The 19,082-nt window shown below is 42.9% G+C and overlaps 2 protein-coding genes across 2 annotated transcripts in view; one reads left to right on the top strand and one right to left on the bottom strand.

Annotated features, from left to right (window-relative positions):
• The first annotated feature begins 1,678 nt into the window (after positions 1 to 1,678).
• Positions 1,679 to 4,044, top strand: TOMM5 (translocase of outer mitochondrial membrane 5). Its single transcript, XM_033173390.1, has 2 exons — positions 1,679 to 1,913; positions 3,631 to 4,044. The coding sequence occupies exons 1-2, from the start codon at positions 1,793 to 1,795 to the stop codon at positions 3,663 to 3,665; spliced, it is 156 nt and encodes a 51-aa protein (XP_033029281.1). The 5' UTR covers positions 1,679 to 1,792; the 3' UTR covers positions 3,666 to 4,044.
• Positions 4,045 to 5,677: 1,633 nt separating this feature from the next.
• Positions 5,678 to 19,082, bottom strand: part of IGFBPL1 (insulin like growth factor binding protein like 1) — a 37,725-nt gene continuing 24,320 nt past the window's right edge. Inside the window, exons 2-5 of the mRNA XM_033173389.1 lie at positions 10,436 to 10,545; positions 8,489 to 8,605; positions 8,058 to 8,211; positions 5,678 to 5,907 (exon numbers count right to left, since the gene is read on the bottom strand). Of these exons, the coding sequence (XP_033029280.1) occupies positions 8,062 to 8,211; positions 8,489 to 8,605; positions 10,436 to 10,545 (377 nt within the window). The 3' untranslated portion in view covers positions 5,678 to 5,907; positions 8,058 to 8,061. The remainder of the gene's footprint in view (positions 5,908 to 8,057; positions 8,212 to 8,488; positions 8,606 to 10,435; positions 10,546 to 19,082) is intronic.

Raw genomic sequence — 19,082 nt, 5'->3', positions numbered from 1 at the left:
AAAATGATTTACAGATGGTATTTAACTCCAAGTAGGCCTGCTAGGTCCGTATAGTTAAAGCTATGGTTGCCGACAAAGATCCGTATAGTTAAAGCTATGGTTTTCCCAGTAGTAATGTACGGAAGTGAGAGCAGGACCATAAAGAAGGCTGGTCGCCAAAGAATTGATGCTTTTGAATTATGGTGCTGGAGGAGACTCTTGAGAGTCCCATGGACTGCAAGAAGATCAAACCTATCCATTCTTAAAGAAATCAGCCCTGAGTGTTCACTAGAAGGACAGATTCTGAAGTTGAGGCTCCAGTACTTTGGCCACCTCATGAGAAGAGAAGAATCCCTAGAAAAGACCCTGATGTTGGGAAAGATGGAGGGCACAAGGAGAAGGGGACGACAGAGGATGAGATGGTTGGACAGTGTTCTTGAAGCTACTAACATGAGTTTGGCCAAACTGCGAGAGGCAGTGAAGGATAGGCGTGCCTGGCGTACTCTGGTCCATGGGGTCACGAAGAGTCGGACACGACTGAACGACTGAACAACAACAATTTCCTTGTTCTCTTATTCTGTATGTTAACATAACATAGAGCAAGCGCTCTTTGATCTGATGTGATTTAAGTATTTGCATTCTGCTTTTCCAACTACAAATGTTCAGCTGAAAGCGGCTCACAATAATCCGTGGGTGACATCCGTTTGTCTCGGGAGACAGTGGAAGAGTACATCTTTTTGGGTGAAGTTAAACTGCCGGACATCTACAGTGCCTGCTGTGGCTGTAGAGTCGGATATGGGAGAAACATGTTTTGTTGCAGCTTGGGCAGATGAAGGTGTCCGGTTGCGCTGCTACAGACGAACCAGTGTCTCTTCTCTGTGGTTATTCCTCCTCTGGTCATTGTTATGGATGCATAACCTAACTGCCCATTTCCAATGGTTGGAGTTTGTTTCTCCTTTCTTACACACACACACACACACACACACACACACTCCCCTGGATTTCCCTCCTCCCCTTTGTGGGTCCTATTGTTAGTCATTTCCTCCTGCATCGTTTTTAATAATCTTTAATGTAATCTCCATTATATCCAAAATTCACCATTAAACAAGTGTTATTTCAACCCTACTAACGATTTCAACTGATTACAGTGGTTTTCAAGGTAAATTATAAGTTCCCCCCCATTCTTTATTAAAATTTTGGTCTCCCAAAAGACGGTAATGCAATTCAGTGGAGTCACAGCAATTCAAAATGTTGTTTCCTCGGATTTAATAGGGCTTTTTATACTTCTAAGTAGACATGGCTAAGGGCTGCCCTTAATGCAAACCTAAAAAATAATTTTAAAATCCCCTGGGCACTCAAGTGGCATCGCTCCATCTTCTTATGGATCGTGACGCTGCTACTAGTTTTCCCGCTCTCTGGTTGGTTCTGGTGGAAGGAAGGAAGGAAGATTGTCCTTAGCGGGCACCTATATAGGACAGCGGCGCAGCGGCGGCGAAGGAAGCTTGTCCCCAGCGGTGGTTCCTTTACAGAAGATTGGTGCAGCGACGGGGAACGAAGCTTGTCCCCAGCGGGCACCCGTACAAGAGAGCGGAGCAGCGAAGAAAAAGGAAGCTTGGCCCTAGCGGCGACTCGTGGGGAAGGAGGTTTTTCCCTAGCGGGCACCCGTACAGACAAGCGGCGCAGCAACGGTGGGCGGGAACAAGGAAGCACCTTTCCGGCGCGAGTTCTAGCGAGCGGCCTTTCGTTCCAGCCGAGCCGGGAGGAGAGAAGCTCGCTCAGCCGACGCCGGAGGGACGTGGTGGTGCAGGAGGCCATGTTCCGCATCGAGGGCCTGGGGCCCAAGCTGGACCCGGAGGAGCTGAAGCGGAAGATGCGCGAGGATGTTCTCTCCTCCGTGCGCACCTTCCTCATCTACGTGGTCGCGCTGCGCATCAGTGAGTGGCGGGCGAGGGGAGAGAGGCCTTGGGGTCCATCCGGCTAGGGCGTTGCGAGACGCCGGCGTGGGTACAAAGCCTTCAGCTGCCAGCAGGACAGTAAGGAGGGAAACAAAATAAAAAATAAAACATTCCAGTACACCTTAGAGACCAACTAAGTTTGTTCTTGGTATGAGCTTTCGTGTGTATGCACACTAGGTCTCTAAGGTGCTACTGGAAGGATTTTTTAAATTTTTAATTTTGTTTTGACTATGGCAGACCAACACGGCTACCTACCTGTAGTAAGGAGGGAGCCAGTCCTAATTTTTCTAGGGAGGGAGTTCCAAAGAGCAGCCCAGCCAAGGCCTTTTTATCATCTCACTTTCCACACACACAAGAAGTCACAATTGGTTGCAGTTACCTACAGTGTGTTTCTGTTGATGTCTGTGAATTGGAAAAATGTGTTTTTACTTGAAACATTTTTTGGGGGTGGGGGAGGCGGGGGTGGTAGTCAGATGTACCTAAATGGAAAGGACGTTTGATTGTGTTTTATATTATTTATTGAATTTATATATCGCCCTATACCCAGGGGTCTCAGGCGGTTCACAGAATAAAATCAAGATATAAAGCCACAAAATACATAATAAAAATAAAAACCCAATAACCTCCCCCCAAAAAACCCACATTTTAATAGGGCATCAAATCAACCAAAGGCCATGTTAAAGAGGTACGTTTTTGCCTGGCGCCTAAAGGTGTATAATAAATTATGTGTTCCCCATAAATTGTCCCCCATAAAGTGCTGGCATACAAATGACTAGCTCTATAGCAGTGCAAGTGGAACGTCTGTGCAACATTCTGGATGCAAGAGGGAATGCTGCATGGTTTGAAAAACAAACTGCTGCTGTTTTAAGAGAGCTCCCGTTATGACACTCCACTTCTTGGAGACGAGATTTTCACTCCACCTTGTAGATCCAAATGCGACTGAATTTAATTCTATTGGCAGATGCGTCTCCAAACTTCAAAACTCCCGAAGCTCAGTTCTACAAAGAATTGCCGGAAATAGTAGGAATGAAAATCCCATTAGAGCCATACACACTTAGCTTGACTCCTTTTTCTTTCTGGGTCTCTGAAGCTGTACAGTGGGCAGGACATGATGAGAGCAGCCTGAGCAGCGGCCAGAGATTCCCCACTGGAGTTGTAATTGTAGTGTTAAGATATGAAAATTCAAAACATGAGGTTATTTTTCATCAACTCATGGTAGGTAGGTACAAATAGCTTGCTTGTTTTTGCTGGGATGCGAAATGGAGATTCCATTGATACAGCAATGAGACAAGAGAGTTGTTTGAAATTAATATATGTTGCTTGAAATTAATATATAGATTGAGTTGGAAAAGGGAAGAGCAAATATATTGGGAATGTTAGATTAATAGATACATTTTCTAGGAATGAAAATGTAATTGGTTAGATTGAGTATTCAAGCAGAGGGGAGATAGATGACCTAATAGGTATATACTAGGAAAGCTTTATGAAATAACTGTATCAGAAGCAACCAGTGAATATTGGGAGATGCTCAAGTGTAGAAATGATGTACCGGTATAGTTCAGAAGCTTCATTTGTTCCAGCATGTGGTTGACCACATTCTGTGCCAATGCACAGTTAACTTATGGAATTCACTGCTATGTGGTTATGACTACAAACCTAGGTGGCTTTAAAAATGGGTGTATGCTTCTTTCTTCAGCTCCATTCATTTTAAAGAAGCTGGAAAGCATATGAAAACAGAAGAACATCAAGGACGGGCTGAATGGAAGACCCAGACGGACAGTGGTTGCTCTCCCATTGAATGGGCTGCGAAGAAGAGGCTCTGTAACCTGACAAATGCATCCAGACATTTCCTACTGAAATATTTGGGAAGATTTTAGAAGAGCCGAAGAGAGAAAGCCATTAACAGTTATTTACATGTGTCAGTATGCTGTTTCTTTATGTTTGAGATTATATCAACCGATTTGGGAAAATTGCTACCTGTAAACAGAGTTCTTTGGAACAGAGCTTATCTCTGAGATGTTCATGATAAGGTTATCACCAGAGTATCTCATTGTATCCTGTGCAGCCTTGGTTAAATCTTGAATGGCTGAAATAAAATGTGGCATATGTTATAACATGGCATTCTACAATTACAGTCATTGTAGAGAATTTTATTCCCTTTGCAAATGTCTTTTCACATATAATGCGAAGAGGATAGTAGAAGCTTAGTGTGACTAGACAGGAATGAAGAACAGTGAGGATAATGCTCTAGGCTTTTCAAAATGCAAATATTTAAAAACCAATTGATGCTAAGTAGTGCCAAAGTTGGATCTGCCTAGTCCTGTTTGCTTAATGAATCAGGATGACATTGGAAAGAAGGCAGCAGAAAATGGTGCCGAGCAGATAAGTTCACCCCCCTCATAATTAGAACTTGGGATCCTGCAGTGAAGTTGACTGGCAAGCTGGGTAGACAAAAAGAAGCCATTTATACCAATATGTGGCTTGTGAATGAGAGCTAGGGTTATGCGTGACTGGTATGTTATAACCAGAAAGAAGCAGAGAAGCCATGGTGACATAGCTACTCCCATCTGAAGTGAGGACAGCATGCATGGATGAACAGGGCTGGCAGCATTACTCCCCATACCACCATTGGGGACAGCCATATCACAGTGGCTTCTATGCTATTGCTTGCAGCATGTGGATGGGGCCTGAGATGGCTTTTTAAAAGGATTAGACAAATTCTTGGGAGATAGGTCAGTTAGCAGCCAGAATACCTAAATGGAACATCCACTGTCAGAAGAGGCATACTTTAAAAGGGCACCTGGCTCTTGGGAGACAGAGTGCTCGTCTTGGTGCGATTCCACAAGGCAATCCTTGAAACTATTAACAGGCTGGCAATCTTATTAGTGAGTCTTCCTTTCCCCATATCAAATAGTCAGCGATGCCAGATTTACTATAAGAGAGTTAAAAATCAATGATGTACCAGAGTGTCAGTTGCTCTCCTTAACAGAGAAAAGAAATTGCTGCGTGTTTCAGTGTATGAAAGTAGCCACCAGGTGTCAGCAGCCAGTAGCTTTTTATTTGCAAAAATCTAGCCTGGCTGTTTTTAAATAGCTGTTTCAGCTGTTGGTCATGCAGATTAGTGTAGATTTCATTGATCAGGAGTGAATCCTCTCTTTCGAAGGCGTTGGAAGGAGAGAAATCACAGATCTGCTAGAAAATTGCGCCTTGTAAGCAATCACTATCTTGGGAAGGAAAGCTATGCCTACATTTCTCATGCAGGCTGATGTGGAGAATGAAAAATGTCTTCACTTTAAGCATCTGAAGATGCTATTTTGGCCCACAAGTGCTACCAGAATGACTGAATTTGCCTGAAAGTTTGTGGTAGTGTCACAGCACAATCCTATGCTTATGTGGAAGTACGCGCCATGGACTTCAGTGGGACTTATTCCTAGTTAAGTATATGTAGGATTACATCTTTTTGTGTGTGTCTGCCCTGCCCTTCTGCCTTGCTTAAATTATGCTTGATAGGTTAAAGGAATAGGAGTATGGACAATGAGGGGAAAAGTCACAATCCTTTTCTTATTTAAAGATTAAACATAGACAACTGACAATGTACTGCCAGAAATCAAGACAACAACAAATAGTTTTTCTTTGGGTTTACTTTCAAAGATACAAGTATTATAGTTCAACTGTTGAGATTTGTCTTTTATATTAAATTGCAGTGAGAGGCCAGTGAGACAAGGAGAGAGACAAAATTAAAATTGTAAAAACAACAACCATGCTTTTATTGAGCATTTATTACATCATTAACTACATGCCCAGTATTAATCAGACACTCTAAGAAAAAGGTGTGCAAATTGCACCATTAATCAATAAGAATATCAAAATGGTATCTTCTAGTCTTCAGAAAGTTAAGAAAGCAAATGACTATTCCATGGGTTTCTAGTCTGCTTGGCTCTGATTCCCTCAGAGGTAGTCCGATCACTTCATCCTAGCAGGAAGGGAAGGAAGGAAGGGAAAAGACAATTATTGGGTGAGATCATCTGGAGATGCATTGAGACTACTAACCTCCACACAAAGGTTGTGCAGCAAAATCCACTTTGAAAGTTACTTTGGCCAAATTGGAGGGCCACATTGCTACTGAAATTGTAGAAAATAAAGTACTACTATTCACTTCTCTTTTTAACCCATTTTCTGATTGCTTTCTCTCTCAGATTGTCTCCAGGCTGTCGGTATTTTGTGGTAGGGATTAACTTGAGATTTTCTTTCAAGTGGATATGTTATGCTAGGGCCACATGACACTTTAATTCTGCAAACCGAAAGCATCTGCATGAACCTCCTGCGAAATACTGACATGCCTGGAGGCATACCTAGAAGATGGAAGTACTCAGTGCATGACAAGAATCTTCGCTCTCGGGCGATACTTCCAGCAACACGATCCACTCTATTGTGGGAACAGTGCAAATAAGAAAATTGCTTTCCCTATCTGGATTTTGGAGCATTTACATTCAAAGAATAATCTCAATGCTCGCTTGCTGACTTGTTCTGAGCCTTATTAACCCCCTCCCATTTGATAGCCTTAAAAGGCTTTCAAAGCAGCTTGCAGGGCTGTGAAAACGCAGTAGTTGCAATAAAATCACATTTAAATGACAGTCTGTCACCTGAAAGAACATGTAACAAAAAAAACAACCTGTCAGCAATGTAGAAAGCAGCTCAATAATGAACACTCCTCTCTAGGAAGGAAGTTCCACAGATGGGAGAAGAATGGAGTGTTTTAAAAGAGTTGCGACTGTTGTATCCACCCACTTACTTGATGGCCAAGAGGCAGAGACACTTTAAGCTGGGCTTCCTTGCTGACTTAAAGTACATAGGGGGGAAAAGCAGACCGAGAGGTCCCCTGAACCAGGTGTGATATGTCCTCAGGTGTGATGGTGCCAAACTTGTTGACACCATCTCACAACACACTTTATCCTGCATGGGGCTTTGAAAAACAGAATGACGAGCAAAATGGAATCCCTCTACGATTCCTCTTTTTTTTTTTTTTTAAAAAAAATATTATTTATTTGGCTTTTCCAGATTAAAGTTTTTCAATCACGTTTCCAACATACACCATAAAAACAAGGTTCCAAAGAATCTCTTGGACTTCCCCCTCCCTTTTGTGGGTCCTATTGTAAATCATTTCCTCCTGCATCTTTTATAATAATCCAAATCTTTTTCATCTCCATTACTGTATGTCCAAAATTCCCATTAAACTACAAGTGTTATTCCAGGAACGTCCAACTCCCAAGAGACTGTGATCTACTCCCAGAAAAAATAAATGGCAGTGATCTACCAATATTACTTTTTTGGGGGCGGGGGGAGTTCAGAATTGTCAAGCTTTTTTTAGGGGGGCAGCGCAAAGTTGTTCAGCTTTTTTTAGGGGGGCAGGCCAACGTTGTTAAGCTTTTTTTGGGCATAATCCATCAATTGCAGCTGCCATTCTCTGGTTGGGAGTTTATCTTCTTTCCATCTCTGGGCCAAGAATCCCTCTACAATTCCTTTTACCTGTCCTCAGTAACTACGCTAAGCTGCTTAAAAGCGAAACCTTTGGCTTAACCCCCCAGTCCTGGGGGGAAAAACCTTAAATACACTGGAATGAAGCATGATAGTAGACCAGGAATTGCATGGAGGTGAGCATAGAATTCCAAGCAGGTGAGAGAGAGGGAGGAGGGACTGATATCCCCAGTCCACTTTGTGTGCTGGCTGCCGAGGAAAGGAAACTCATCCATCTGCTCTACTCTATTCCACTAGCTTGTTTGGGGAAAGGCTTTTCCCAAACTAGCCTACTAACTAGTAATTTACATGCTTGTTGCTGAGGAGGGATTTCCCACGTTTGGACAGAAACACTGGCTGCCAGCCTTTTAGTGCACTATTATGAAGGCTTATTTTTAAAGCTGTTTTAGAAGTTCCTTGGTATTCATGCCTCTGCCTTTCTCTCCCTAAGTTGAAATTAACACTGTGAGCTCCTCCGGGCAGGAACCTTTTCGTTAAGAACATGTAAACCATGTACAAATGAGTGCTGACTATGACTCAAGCTGGACATACACAATGTCTTAAAATGGCACTCCTAGACTCAAAGAGGACTAGCAGCATCAACATTACCTTGCTAGTTCATGTCATCTGATGCTGGGAAATTACCCCTCTTATTTTTGCTTTGCTCTAGGACTTTAATATTCCCCTCTGCCTGTGTTTCTCCCACCATGTTTGTAGCATGGCACTGGTAAATGCCCTCGTCTTCTTTTGTCAGTGGGTTAATCTGGAAGGGAAACAAGACACACAAAGAAGAAAAGGTGAACCGTAGCAACCAAAAGGGTTAGTTCATGTCTGTACAATTCATCGATTCAGAATTCACGGCAGCTGCCACAAGGGAAGACTGGTGGTTTTTCCCCAGGGATATTCTGCAACACTGATGCAATAACATTGCGTTAGCAATGGATTTATACTGGATAGTCCACACATCATCCTGCTCTATTTGTTGTTCAGCAATGCTTCTCCATTACTGCTGTACGGTATATAGTGCAATTGGAACTTACCAAAACCCAGCCTGTGCTCTCATGTTTTGAAGGTCCGCCTCGGACCTGAACTGCCATGTTGACTCTGTCTCCAGGAAGTTCTTCTAAGAGCTTCACTCCCTTTGGGGATTCCGTGACCTGCAGAGTTTTAGCAAGGTGAAAACACAGTAGACACAGGCTTTAAGTCCAGATTCGATTGTGAACCTCACCCTCCATGAAATTAAGCTTTCCTGGACTCTTCCTGGCCCATAAAATTGGGTGCTGTTTTTGCATTTGAATCCCTTGGTTCCTATTGCTAGTATTGTAAGCAACATTGATTGGCGCAGTTAGACTACTTCAAGCTTGGTCAATAGAGCAGGAGACTTAATCTCAGGGTCATGGGTTTGAGCCCCACGTAGGCTAAAAGATTCCTGCATTTCAGGGGGTTGGACCAGATGATCCTTGTGGTTTCAACTCTACAATTCTATGATTCTAAATTTGATACAAACATCTAGCCCAGGGTCAGCAACGTGCGGCTCATGGGCTGGATGCGGCCCACGAAGACCATTTTACCAGCCCATGAGCCACTCCCAAACTGAGCCGCTTGCTTGGTGAGTCCCCCACGTGCTGCGCTAAAACAGCGTGGCGCAGGGACTCACCAAGCGGCACTGAAAATTGCGTCTGCACACATGCAGATACCCGAAATAGCGTCTCTGCATTGAAAATTGCGCAGGTGCAATTTTGGGTGTCTGGGCATGTGCAGATGCGACTTCCAGCATTGCGTTAGTGCCCTCCAGATGTTTTGCTAGAGGCTGATGGGAGATGTAGTCCAAAATACCTGGAGGACCCCAGGTTGGGGGTAGGCAGCTGTAGGAAAACCAAGATCTGGAGAAGACAATAGCCTATATATCAGTTTCCAGATCACTGGCTCTACCTATAAGTGAAGCTTCATCTTTTTCTTTCTATAATATTTTTTATTTGATTTTACAAATATAAAATTATAACAATACAACCATACACATACACATTTAAAGATTCCTCCAAATTGCTGGACTTCTCCCCTCTCCCTCCATGGGTCCTAAAATTAACCTTTTCTGCTACATCTTTTTCAACAGTCCATATTTTATACAACTCCATTAAATGATCTCCACAGTACTTGATACATTACAAGTACTATTGCAATCCTGCTAATGTTTTCATCTGCTTACAGTGGTCTCCAATATAAATTATAAACTTTCCCCATTCTTTGTTAAAGTTTTGGTCTTCTTGGTTCCTGAGCTTTCCCGTCAGTTTTGCCATTTCAGCATAGTCCAACAATTTAATTTGCCATTCCTCTCTGGTAGGGACTTTATCTTCTTTCCATCTCTGGGCTAGTAACATCTGTGTGACTGTCGTTGCATACATGAAAAGTATTTTCTACTCCCTTGGAATATCGGCACCTACAATTCCTAATAAAAAAGCCTCTTTTTTAAAAATAAAAGTTAATTTGAACATTTTTTCCAACTCATTATATATCATTTGCCAAAACGACAGAAGCTTCAGCATCTACAGGTGAAACTCGAAAAATTAGAATATCGTGGAAAGGTTCATTTCTTTCAGTAATTCAACTTAAAAGGTAAAACTAATATATGAGACAGACTCATGACATGCAAAGCGAGATATGTCAAGTCTTTATTTGTTATAATTGTGATGATTATGGCGTACAGCTTATGAGAACCCCAAGTTAACAATTTCAACTTTGGGGTTTTCATCAGCTGTATGCCATAATCATCACAATTTTAACAAACAAAGGCTTGACATATCTCACTTTGCATGTCACGAGTATCTCATATATTAAACTCCAGTAGCTAATGAAAACAATCGTTTACATAAATTGACTTTTCCACGATATTCTAATTTTTTGAGTTTCACCTGTAACTCACATCAGAAAGAAGGCTGGCTCAGCTCTAGATCTCTACCCCTATAAAACACTTGGCATTTTTCACATACCTTCTTCCAGGTGATGATGGGTGTTGGGACTGCTTTCACTTCACAAGACAGGTAGACTTGGGCTCCAGTTACGTTGTGAATCCTCTTTGGGGGTACAACAATAGTGGGAGCTGGAAGAGCAAGGGGGGAAATGCATGCATTTCAGAATGGCAGTTTAGTGGGCTTGTCATATACATTGTCATTTGGCGTGATGAGTTTTCTATAGAACGGGAAGCTAGCTAAAAAATTGATTGGCTACACTTTTTGTTGTGCTTGGTAAAGGTAAAGGGACCCCTGACCATTAGGTCCAGTCGCGGACGACTCTGGGGTTGCGGCACTCATCTCGCTTTATTGGCTGAGGGAGCCAGCATACAGCTTCCGGGTCATGTGGCCAGCATGACTAAGCCGCTTCTGGTGAACCAGAGCAGCGCACGGAAATATTGTTTACCTTCCCGCCGGAGCGGTACCTATTTATCTACTTGCACTTTGACGTGCTTTCAAACTGCTAGGTGGGCAGGAGCTGGGACCAAGCAATGGGAGCTCACCCCGTCGCGGGGAATAGAACCGCCGACCTTCTGATCGGCAAACCCTAGGCTCTGTGGTTTAATACACAGCGCCACCCGAGCTTAAAGTATGCTCATTCTTTGTGTTAAAACAGGGCAAATAAAATGCATCCATTGGCTTTAGGACTGTGTTTAGTTTGCTGCCCTGGAAAAAAAAATCTGTCCAGCAATTTATAGCATGCCACATTTACAAAACCTGAACGCCATAAACTGCTACTTTTATTTCATTTTGCCCATAATCCAAGCCCTTGCGGTTGTGGAGCTGCCTTTGATGACAGAAAGGAAGCATCAAGAAAATACTCTGATTATCCACCATGTGGAGCTGTCTCCCTTTCTCATAGATTCAAACTGTGTTTCCTCATACTGGACCCAGACCGCTTCTGCATAGCTTTCTTCATGCCACTATTGAACTGTTTGTAAGTTGATTTCAGACCCTGAAAAAACCTATTTTTTATTTTTTTTAAACAAATGTAAATCGGGCATGAAGAGAGGGTGCATCAATTTATATTCGGGACAACCAGAACAATGATAGGAAAAGTAAAACTTTAGCTGGATTTTTCTTCATGGCTGCAAGAATATTAATTTCTAGGTATTGGAAATATTTGGAAGGTCTCTCTATAAAGGCACAGTATGAAAAGTTGTCATTTCTAGCAGTTTCTGAGAAGCTAACTACTAAAGTGCGACAATTTAGGTGACAAATTTAAAAAGGCAAATTTTACGCCATTAGTGTAAGGAGGTTCCTTGAGATTCAGGAAAACACCCTCGCCCAATTCCTTCTCCTCTTTTTGTAAGGCTTTGAGGAGACCATAAGCACCTGTTCCCTCAGCTAGACTAACCACAGTTTGTCTTTATGTCGCGACTGAACCAATTTAGGTGGCAAATTGGCACCAGCCTCTTGGTTTTTCACCTACCTCGTAGCAAATCATCACAACTTTGTAAGGTTTGGCGGTTAGGCATTGGAATATTGCACATTGAAGGGTATTCCGTTAAAGGATTCCGGGGGCGTGGCCCTGTCCGAAGCCTGGGGAGGCTAGGGTCTAAGGCACGACCCCTATTGGTGACCCCGGGGGAGCTCCTAGTTGATGTGCATCAGTAGGACTCCCCCTACTGGTGGTTAACCCTTCCCGGACTCCCTGCAGACGGGCAGGACTCAGATATAGTCGGTTAGGTAGATCCAATGCCTAAGCCAATACCACTCACAATCTGTAACCAATAAAGTTGTGACCTTTTTTAGCCCATTAACCTAAAATACTGGTGTCAAATGTCTTTATTCAACCTTCGGGGGGGGGGGGTCGGGACCTTGCCATGCAATGCAAAACTTACAGTTTAGCGTTGCATTTGAATTGGGTTAGTGGGTTGCAAGTATTCTCCAGTTGCAATGTTCTTGGGTGTTTATCGTCTGCTCACTGAGCAGAAGAGTTTTCATCGCTGGAAGAAAAAATGTCGCGATGTCTGTGGACCAACAAAGAGCTTTTCACTGAGTTGAAACTGGTTTGAGAGTGTGGGATCATTGTCTGTGAAGGACGCACAAATGCATTTTGTGTCGTGGTTGCTTTTGATCAAGGAGGTTTTGTGATACAATGGCAAAACCTTACTAAGCAGAAGTAAGAAGGGGCCGAGTGTGCATTGCATACCATCAGAAGCAAGTCCTCTTTCAACCTAGTTTCACTTCTATGAATATCTCTCTCGGTGTGTGTGTGTGTGTGTGGCAGAGTTGCATTTGTCTGCCAAGCCTGTGGCACAACAAAGGGAACGCAACGGTTCAGGTGTCTTCATTTCCCTACATGCCCCCTCGTTTTATTTCACGCAGAGTGCTTTGTTGGCGGTATCTATGGCAACATTTCAGAACGACGGCAAGCCTCTTTTGCGGGGACAACCTGGCGAAATTAAGCCAATTTTCTTTCGGCTTTTACGACGCCGAGGAAGACGCGGGCTCCCTGGATTCCCTCGGCATTAGCCCTCGTTCCTTTCAGATGGCAATTATCGCAGGGGGAGACGTCTGAATCAGTCTCTGGAAGCACAATGCCAACCCTGCTAGAGTTCCCATCTATACGGAGCTTAGCTCTCCGGAATCGACATGACGGCACGTCTTCCATGGTGCTGCTGCCATCGCACCTGCCCCCCGCCACAGATGCTGGGGGAATAGAGGACACGGCAGAGGATGCCTTCAGCTCAGGAAATAGGAAGGACATGGAGCCTCCTCCTCCGTTGGCACCTTCCCTGGCTACGCTGCTCTTGGGTGGGTGGGGGGAGAAAGGCATGAGGCCATCTGTTAGGAGCTCTCCCATCTGTAAAATTACCATTGACAAATGAATATTTGTATTAATGCTACTTAACTGAGTCTGTAAGGAGATGAAGCTTCCCATACAGAATGCAGAGTAATTCCCTTTGGATCTCAGGATTAATACCTGCTGAGTTCCTTCTGTTCCAAGATTTTTTTGTGGGGTTTTTTTTTTTGCAGTGTGTATGTGTCTAATGCCATAATTGTTCACACCTGCTTTGAGATGCGGTTGCCCCTCAGATGTAAATGTAACACTTTGTGTACGTGTGTGAAAAACCTGCATCTGACGTACAGATGGCATAATGAGATCTTGTTTTACGGTTCTTCCAAGGTTTAACTGTCGGTGGTTCGTCGTGTAACCCCTACCACAGCTCTTGGTTTGCTGAAAAGATCTGAAATAGGCACTAAGGAACACAATCCAAACCACCTGTAAAAATGCAAATGTTTGGGCTCTGTCTAAGAATACAGGGGAACTGGGTTTTCGAACGTAATCCGTTCCAGAAGACTGTTTGACTTCCGAAACGTTAAAAAACTGAGGTGCAAGGGGTGGTCTGCCAATTCAATTGAGAAAATTGTGAAAAACAACAGATACACACAATGGAAGCATTGGAATACACACAAATGGAAGCATTTACTTCCGGGTTTTTGGCATCCGAAAACCGAAACATTCAGCAATGGAGATGTCCAAAAACCGAGGTACCACTGTAACAACAACAACAACAACAACAACAACAACAACAACAACAACAATTTATTTGCACCCCGTCCATCTGACTGGGTTACCCCAGCCATTCTGGTCGGCTTTCAGCACATATAAAAACATAATAAAAGCTTAAACATTAAAAAGTTTCCCCATACCGGGCTGCCTTCAGATGTTTCCTAAACGCTTTATAATTACTCATTCCACAGGGTGGGCACCACTACCGAGAAGGCCCTTATAAACAGGTCTTCATCTGATTTGCTTATTTGCTTACTCTTGCATTGCCTAGTGCTTTCTGACTTTTGGAGAGAAGATTCTGGACCAGGTGGATTCAGAAAGGCATGTTTATTTGTAGCTGTTGAGAGGACAGCTTTATTCCCAGCTCTGCACGCTTAACACTTAATCCTTATGCACACAGGATGGCAAAAATCTATGACTGAGGTGCAAAAAAATGGGTGGACTCCTACAAGAACATTACAGTGCGTTTCTCTGCTTCTGAGTGAAACTGTGGGCAAAACTTTTGCCATATCTTAATACAAATGAATTGCCCATAAATTGCCCTGGGAGTTGAATCTTGACCACCACAAGCCACCAGTTTGGGACCTTTATACACGAGGAGAAAACATTCTTCTTTACCCAGGCTGTTGGCCATTAAATTATCTATAGGCTGCTAAAGCTGGTGGTTTTGGGGCTGTTATTATGATTATTTTATGATTATGCTTCTCATTATGTTCTTATTATTAGGCTTCGTAAAATGTGTTCTTAATGTTGTACACCGTCCTGGGGTCCTTTGATAAAGGGCAGTATATAAATCGAATTAACAACAACAACCATGACAATGTCCCTTGATTTCTTGGATGGAGGGAAGTTTGTATGTGTGCATGGGTGTGGCCAGGATTCGGGCGGCGGGGGAGGGGGGAGGATCTGTCTAGCAGATTTGGAATGAAATGTCTCAACAACAGGGTTTTTATGTTTGTTTTTTACAAATTTATTTCTTTGGTTTTTTTAGTTAAAAATTTACAGAGATGTATCAAACATAAATAATAAAAAACAAGATTCCAAGGGATCTCCTGGACTTCTATCCTCCCCTTTGTGGGTCCTGTTATTAATCATTCCTTCCCGCATCTTTTTATGATAATCCAAATCCTTTACCTCTTCCAGAATCAACCTTAAACTACAAGTGATATTCCAATCCTACAAACAATTTTAACGGTTTACAATGGTCTTTAAGATAAGTTATAAATTTTCCCCATTCCTTGTTAATTTTTTGCTCTTTTTGGACTCTTCTAGTTATTTTAGCCATTTCAGCATAGTCCATTAACTCCATCTTCTCTGTAGGGACTTTATCTTCTTTCCATCTCTGGGACAGTAACATCCGTGCATCCGTGGTTGCATACATAAATAGTCTTTTATGCTCCTTTGGGATTTTGGCACCAACAACAGTTGTTTTGAATTACTTTCTTTTGACCCCAAGTGCTCAGAAAAATCTGTCAAAATCTTCACTAGAATGCACCACAACATCATCCAAGTGACCTCAGTGAGCATTTCAATTTCACATTCTTCGATTAATTATACTTTTAGTTAAGTATTTTTATTTATTGACTTGATGTGGGGGGGGGGCAGCTGCCTCCCCGCCAGCTATGCCCATGTATATGTGTCCAGAAATGTCAGACTCCAGCATGGCTGGAATGCGCCTACTGTGGGCTCCACACACCTTTTGTCTCTGGCCATATTCACAAGTATGTGACCCTCAGAAATTTGTTGAAAAGGTTCCTTACTCCTGGTGGAGAAGTATACCTAGCAGGACTAGGTCTCCACTAGAAATGTAAAATTTCCGGAAATTCTGAAGCTCGGGAAAAAACCTGGAAATGGAAATTTTCAGAAAAATGGGGAAAAAATGCTAAATTAGGACTTCTTTTTTCTTTTCCAGATTGAAAGTCATTCTGTTACTTTAGAAACATAAAATATAACTACGGATAATTTTAATGGGCATAAAATTATCACAACTAGCATATTAAAAATATAGTGTATCCAAACTATTATTACAAACAGAATTTACTTTTAAAATAATATTTATTTGAATTTGTAACAAATGGAGCAACAATCTCCTGAACTGTTTACTAGTTTATGTGGAACAAAAAAAAACTCCACAAAACAATTTTTAAAAATCCAGAACTAACCATTATTCATATTTCTTCTCCACAGTATTTTAAAAAAAACAAACATTCCCATAAAAAGAACTGAAGAAGGAAGTGGGACTAAATTTCAATGAATGGGCATGAAATTTAATCAGAATCATTTTCTGAGCTGTAATGATCAGTATCAGTTTGTCTCTGCTTCTGCATCTACTCTATTGTATCTGTCATTATCACAGTTATTATGGACTTCTAAAAACTGAATGTTTGCTCAGATTGAAACAATTTTTCAGAAAAACAAAAACAAAAAAGGCTTCAGGAAAAAAACGGGGGAAAACTGGTTCCCCCCCCCAAAAGAATTTCCAGTTTTTTTCTGGGCCTTCACATCTCTAGTCTCCACTATATATTTGGGTTTTTTATTATTATTTAAACTAAAGGTTGGGGATGAGGTACAAGTGTTGGATTTGGGGAAGCCTTTCCATATAAAAGTGATGTGCTCTCTTTCTTCAGGTGTTCTGATCCAGCCCTTTGTCTAACCAACTTAGCTCGGCTTTTCTTTCTCAAACTGTATTGGCAACAACAATAGAATTGGCAACCAGATTCTAACATGGTATTTCTAACAAAGTGTTAATAAGCAAGAGAGAGAGAGAGAGAGAGAGAGAGAGAGAGAGAGAGAGAGAGAGAGAGAGAGAGAGAGAGCTGCTTATTTGTTTAGTAAGCATGTGGTGTGTGGGTGTGTGTTACTGTGTTGTCAGGGGCTAGACTGAGGAGGAATGGTGGGAGCACACACACACCCCTTTTCCTGAACCTTCCAATGTGCAGAAGGGCAGTATTGACTTAGAACAGTGGTTTGCAGAGGGGCATAGTCCAGAGGGGAAAAGCTGGGAAATACTGGGTGAGGAACAGCTAGAAGAGAGCTGGTGTGGCATTCTAGAGTGTTATGTGTGACTGGAGAGACCTAGTTTGCCATGAAACTGATCAGGGGACCTTAGGCCAGCCAGAGTCTCTGAAGTTCAGCCTGCCTCACATGGTTTTGGTGCAGAGAAGCAAAACGGGACAACTTGTGTCCCACACTCTAAGCTCTTTAATGAGAAGGCAGGATCTAAATATCATCAATAACAGGGCCGATTTCAGTCCTCTATATTTTAATAAGATGTTCGTGTGTGCATTTGTGCTGTATTTCAAAACCAGCTGGGGACAGAACCTTTGATCCATTCTCAAACTTGACCATTACAAAGGCTTTCCCTTGTGGCTATTTTGTCCCTTTGCTCTGGCTCTGATCAGCAACTCTCTATCTATCTCACACTCTCTCTCTCTCTCTCTCTCTCTCTCTCCTTCCCTTCTCCCTCCCCCCTCCCCACACTACAGAGCGCACTTCTATAATGCCGTTTCTTATCACCACATGCCAACACAATTCTTTCCAGGCGCAATCCACCCCGGCCCCACTACAAAGACCGACTGTACAAGCTTTGTGCAGGGAGCTAAGCCAAGTTGTGAGGCAGATGGAGACACCCTGGCTGTTGCTTGTCTCCTGCAGCTTATCCAAGGCTCTAAGCAAGGAGGGAGGGAGTGCAAATTAGCGCACAGTGCATCCTTTCCTGGAACTCCTTGATAATTACCATTTGCTGAATATGAGGAGCTGTCATATCTATTGAAACTAGTTAAGGCTCCTGCAGACAATCTGTTTATTCAGTATCCATCCATCTTTGCATGCACAAAGTGCATGTGGTGGTCACACTATGTCTGGTCTTTATCAAGCATTTGTTCTGTAATGAGCATTCATCCCAATTTGCTTGTGGGGTGTTTACGTGTCTTCCTAGCGCACCACATACAAGGCTCCATCCAACTGTCTTGGGATGCTACTCCAGATTTGTGTAGGGTTTACTCCTTTGCCTTTCATTCTCCTGAAGACATCCTGCAAGGAGGAGTTTAGGACCAGAGTTTTCCTTCTCCTAGATTGGCTGCCTGTGAGAATGTTGAGGATAGTAGGAGAGGATATATTGATTAAATATTATCCTTCCTCACTCATGCTAGTGAGCTAGTAGCAGAGCACATTCCCTTGTACATTGCAGGAAGCTAGTGATGGATTCGTTAGAACCATATAAATTGAGCAATCCAGTCTGGCTTGTCTAGATTGGATTGTTCCTAGTAAATTCCCCTTTAGTTCCCTCTTAAAAACAATAATGATACCACAGCCTTCTTTTAAAAGTAATGGTGACGTTTACTTACGTTCAGTTCACAGTATGGTCCTGAAGGCAGGCTTTAGCTTTTAGTTACAGAGAAAAGTGTGGGTTCATCCTCTGTGAGGGATGAGCCCATGTGCTGCTGGCTGAGAGCCAACAGAGAGGAAGATGGGAAAAGAGCAGGAGCAAAAGAGGAAGATAGCTGTGTGACTAGCTGCTTTATAGGGTCTGCTAGAGTCATGCCCAGCTACCTGGTCACACACAGGGGGAGGATGCTCCAGGGCAGGTATGACAGGAAGTCCTCCCTGTCTGGAGCAACATTCCCCTGTGAGTCCACTCTAGGAAACAGGAAATGTTGTATTTGACTGCTACAGTGAAGATACATTGCACACTGCCTTCCCAGGTTGACGAGACCCATCTGCCTCTCACTTCCCTCTACAGCGTGTGCAGGAACCGCCTTCTTGACCATTGGATCCATTATTGGTCTCACCTGCTCAATCCCTGTCTTTGCATGCAAAGGAAGTCCCTAACTCACTGAGGGTTTGAGACCCATCAGCTACCTTCATGTGGTTTAGCCATCTAGTGAAAGCTGTTTCAAGGGGTCTATGGGGATCGTCGTCATGCTCCTTCTGGGGTAGCTTGTCCACCTTTGGTCCCCAACCGGCACTCAGCTCTCACCTGTGGCTCCTGGAAGCTGTCAGCATGAGATTACCTAAGGAGGTGCTAAGAGGCAAGGGGAAGGCATGGCAGCAATGAAGTTCATCAATTTTGTTCTATTGAACTAAATAGTTTTAATTGGATTTTGA

Source organism: Lacerta agilis, chromosome 16 (genome assembly GCF_009819535.1).
Source record: "Lacerta agilis isolate rLacAgi1 chromosome 16, rLacAgi1.pri, whole genome shotgun sequence".
In the NCBI taxonomy this organism is placed as follows: Eukaryota; Metazoa; Chordata; class Lepidosauria; order Squamata; family Lacertidae; genus Lacerta; species Lacerta agilis.
This window is presented reverse-complemented; position numbering and strand designations above follow the sequence as displayed.